General features: G+C 51.9%; 1 protein-coding gene across 1 annotated transcript; it reads right to left on the bottom strand.

Moving 5' to 3' along the window:
- Positions 1-543: 543 nt before the first annotated feature.
- SoxN (SRY-box transcription factor soxNeuro) lies at positions 544-2,480 on the bottom strand. Its single transcript, XM_028308885.1, has one exon. It carries the CDS (start codon positions 2,318-2,320, stop codon positions 1,220-1,222), a length of 1,101 nt encoding a protein of 366 aa, XP_028164686.1. The 5' UTR covers positions 2,321-2,480; the 3' UTR covers positions 544-1,219.
- Positions 2,481-2,835: the final 355 nt, after the last annotated feature.

Raw genomic sequence — 2,835 nt, 5'->3', positions numbered from 1 at the left:
TGTTTTTTATTCATTTTTATGACATAAACAACTTTAAATGTGAAAGGAAGATTAATTTTCTTAGCGCGGTGATAGTGCGTTGAAGTCTTTTGCATGGGTTTTCCACCAAAATGTTAAATACTAATCTCTCCTTACAAATATTGTTTCAAACTTTATAATTCTTGTTGTTTTCATCTATAAAAAGTATTTTTTACTTTTGATGGACTGTTATCAGAGTCTATGTAAAATATATCGAGCAAAAAGCTCCGCTATAATTGGCAGTTGCTCAGTTTTTGTGTGATTTTCATTTGAACTTTGCAATGTGAAACTGAGATCAAATTTTAGTGCGAAATTTCTTCTTAAAACAACTTTGAAGAACCAATGAAAAAGTTAAATGTTTAAGATGCAAGATAAATAAAAGTAACTTTGAGGGTAACTGAATGTTTGGTAACGGTCTCGATACCTGCACTTTATTGTTTTATGGCGTGACTCATTGTTGCCACGTTTGAAAGAGCATTCTTTCGTGTTGGGGTGTCTTCTGGGAATATACAACAAAACAGCAAATACAATTTTAACGCGTCGTTTATTGATAACTTCATCTTTTTCTTCAATATACTTTTGTGTCCACTGACTATATAACACTCACTGTACATTTTCGTATTACAATATTTTAAGTCTTTCGAGGCTTTATAACTTTCGTTTCGATATAACAAATATTTTGTACAACGCACGACGGGCGTAAGAGTGTGGCGTCGTGGCACGACTTATCGCTATCTACCTACACGTTACCGACTAACTCCAACTTTAACTCTAGCCATTATAACTATATTTACAAATTGTTCAAATTTTTTTGGTATTCAAATTACCTCAATCACTACATCGTCTCTCAAAGTACCTCACGCACACCCTCGCGTCCATCCGCACGGCACAACTTAATATTTTAACTTAAACCATGAAAAAATACAATAATCATAATATAATACAGGATAATTCATCAACAACATTAAATTGAACTTTCGGCCGTCGGCTCGGCGACGGCCTAACTCGCTAAGTCAACAGTTCCAACACTAACATCGGTCATATAAAACAAAAACTGACATACCTAGAAGTATGTTCGGCCGGGAGATAACGATCACTGTCCTAGCGACAACCGAGTCGCAACAAAGTCACTGGCGGCCACCGCGGCGACACACCCAGCTCATAGCGGCGGGATGTCGATGTCGCACGCGAACGGCGATTCTCAGATGAGCGGCATGGCGCGCTCCCCGGCGGCCGCGTACCTCTGCTCGTCGGGCACGTGGTACATGTTGATGATGTGGCTGAGGTCCTGCTGGCCGTACTCGCGCTTCATCGCGAGCTGGTCGTGGTGGTGAGCGTGCGGCGCGAACTCGCGCTTCAGCGCCGGCGGCTCGTGCGCCACGAACTCGCGCTTCATGCCCGGCGGGCCCGGCGACACCGGCTCCGACTTGGCCGACGAGCCGCTCGGCGAGTGCGACGCGCACGACGGCGGCAGCACGTAGCCCCCGGGGGAGCCCGGCCCGATGCCGTAGGCCGAGGGCGACGGCGGCTGCGGCAAGTACGGCGAGCCCTGCCCGCCACCTCCGTAGTATCCTCCTCCGTATCCGCCCTGCTGCATCTGAGACACGTCGTAGCGAGGGTATCCGTACGCCTGCTGTTGGTATGCACTGGGATCGTGCATCATGTATCCATTTGGCATGTATCCGTTGGGTGTCATTTGATACACATCTCGCGGCTGTTGTGCCGAGGGCGCTGCCGTTCTTTGCGCCTCACCGGCCCCTAGTAACGCTCCACCTCCGAGAGGATATTTCTCTTGCTTCTTGGCGAGGGTCTTCGTCTTCCTCCTGGGTCTGTATTTGTAGTCGGGGTGTTCCTTCATGTGAACGGCTCGAAGCCTCTTCGCTTCGTCGATGAACGGTCTTTTCTCAGATTCTGAGAGGTCTTTCCACTGGGCACCGAGGCGTTTTGAGATTTCCGAATTGTGCATTTTGGGGTTGTCGGATGCCATCTTTCTGCGTTGACCGCGCGACCACACCATGAACGCGTTCATGGGGCGCTTGACGCGGTCGGTGTTGGAGTTCTTGGTGTTGTTGTTGTTGTTGTTGGGCGGCTGGTGGTGCTGCTGCGGCGGCTGCGCGTGGTGCGGCGGCAGCGGCTGGTGGTGCTGGTGCTGCAGCGGCTGGTGCTGCAGGGGCTGCTGCTGCGGCAGCGCCATCATGCCGCCCAGCGCGCCCAGCGAGCCGTACCCGTGCTGCAGCGCGTGGTGCGGCGGCACCGTGGCGTGCAGGCTGCCGCCCTTGAGATCCGTCTCCATCGTCAACATGTCGTCTTCCTGCGGCGCGTACAGTTTGCCGATCCTTCGTTCACCGTGCACAACGAGAGAACTGTCGGTCGCTCACATGGACTCGCGGCGATACGCGTCGGGACTACGTTTCGCGGGACCGTCCGGCGCGAAGGCTACGTGCGTTGTGAGGAGGCTCGCTCGCCGGGCGGCGGCGACGGCGGCGGCCCCGCGCGGCGCCCCGGGCCCGCCCGCCGCCGCCGGCCAATGGCGGCGCGGCCCGGCCCCGCCCCTCCCGCGCGCTCCCACCCGCCGCGGCCTGCATTTTTAATCGCGTGGCCTGCGAGGCGAGCCGTTCGCCGCGCCTCATGCAAATCTCAATTTTGTTTGCCGACGGTGCTTGCACCTCCTCGGCCTTAGTTTATGTTGTAAACAACTCCACACATACACTTGCAATATACGGGCTGACATTGTGTTTGGCACTTTAAAAATGCAAGCTTCAATCTCATTTCTGTTTCAACCATAATTATAATTGCATAACTCACATTTTCTTACAA

Source organism: Ostrinia furnacalis, unplaced genomic scaffold (assembly GCF_004193835.3).
Source record: "Ostrinia furnacalis isolate ACB-3 unplaced genomic scaffold, ASM419383v2 OfSCF2566, whole genome shotgun sequence".
NCBI classification, from domain to species: domain Eukaryota; kingdom Metazoa; phylum Arthropoda; class Insecta; order Lepidoptera; family Crambidae; genus Ostrinia; species Ostrinia furnacalis.
Note: the sequence above shows the minus strand (reverse complement) of the source record. Positions and strands in the feature narration are given on the sequence as shown.